This window comes from Psammomys obesus, unplaced genomic scaffold, assembly GCF_907164565.1.
Source record: "Psammomys obesus unplaced genomic scaffold, mPsaObe1.curated_primary_1811, whole genome shotgun sequence".
NCBI lineage: Eukaryota > Metazoa > Chordata > Mammalia > Rodentia > Muridae > Psammomys > Psammomys obesus.
Window position 1 is genome coordinate 11417352 of NW_026596143.1, and position 804 is coordinate 11418155.

At 47.6% G+C, this 804-nt stretch overlaps 1 protein-coding gene across 1 annotated transcript in view; it reads left to right on the forward strand.

The window, feature by feature from the left end:
• Positions 1 to 804, forward strand: part of Adam32 (ADAM metallopeptidase domain 32) — a 75577-nt gene that overhangs the window by 19783 nt on the left and 54990 nt on the right. The window contains exon 11 of the mRNA XM_055593352.1: positions 437 to 513. Coding sequence (XP_055449327.1) covers positions 437 to 513 — 77 coding nt within the window. The remainder of the gene's footprint in view (positions 1 to 436; positions 514 to 804) is intronic.

Sequence of the window (804 nt, forward strand, 5' to 3'; positions counted from 1 at the left end):
CCTTCCTTCCTTCCTTCCTTCCTTCCTTCCTTCCTTCTCCCCCCCCCAGAAGTGTGTTGTCCAGCGAATGTGTGTGGAACACTGTATCTTTTTGGCCTCATCACACCCCTCCCCTGCTCTGCCCCTGCAGGTGACAGACATTGTGCAGGCATGGCTCCCTGGCATACCTGGCCCTTCAAGCTTCTAGAGGCTGTAACATCCTTCTCTAGGCAGCACATTATAATTTTTTTTTTAACGGTTCCTGGGGCTTTTAATCGATGCTTTAAGTCAACACGCTGGAAAAATACGGAGACTTTTTGAGTATCACTTTCAGAATGCCGTTGTAGATGATGGATGTGTGAGCGGTCTCCAGCCAGTTGTGTCTGCCTTCGAAGCACGAAGTGCCCTGGAAACCTTGTCAGTTCCTCCCTAACTGGTTCACTCTCTTCATCCCCAGGCTCAGTGCTACTATCAAGGAAACATCAAAGGCTATCCGAACTCCGTTGTCACCCTCAACACTTGCTCCGGACTGAGGTTTATTGATTTTTCTCCCACTTTGGCTATGATATTTGGTTGGGGCGAATGCATGCTGCTTGTGTTCATGCACAGCTGGGGCATATGTGTCACACAGGCTTATCAGTGATGCCTTTCTCCAGATAGGACCCCACTGCTCTGGTGCGTCTCTACCTTAGTTTGCAGACCTGAGATAATTCTAATGTCTGGAGGATTTAAACGTCCTAATATCCTTGCTCTTCTATTTTCTCTTCTCTTCTCTTCTCTTCTCTTCTCTTCTCTTCTCTTCTCTTCTCTTCTCTTCTCTTCTCT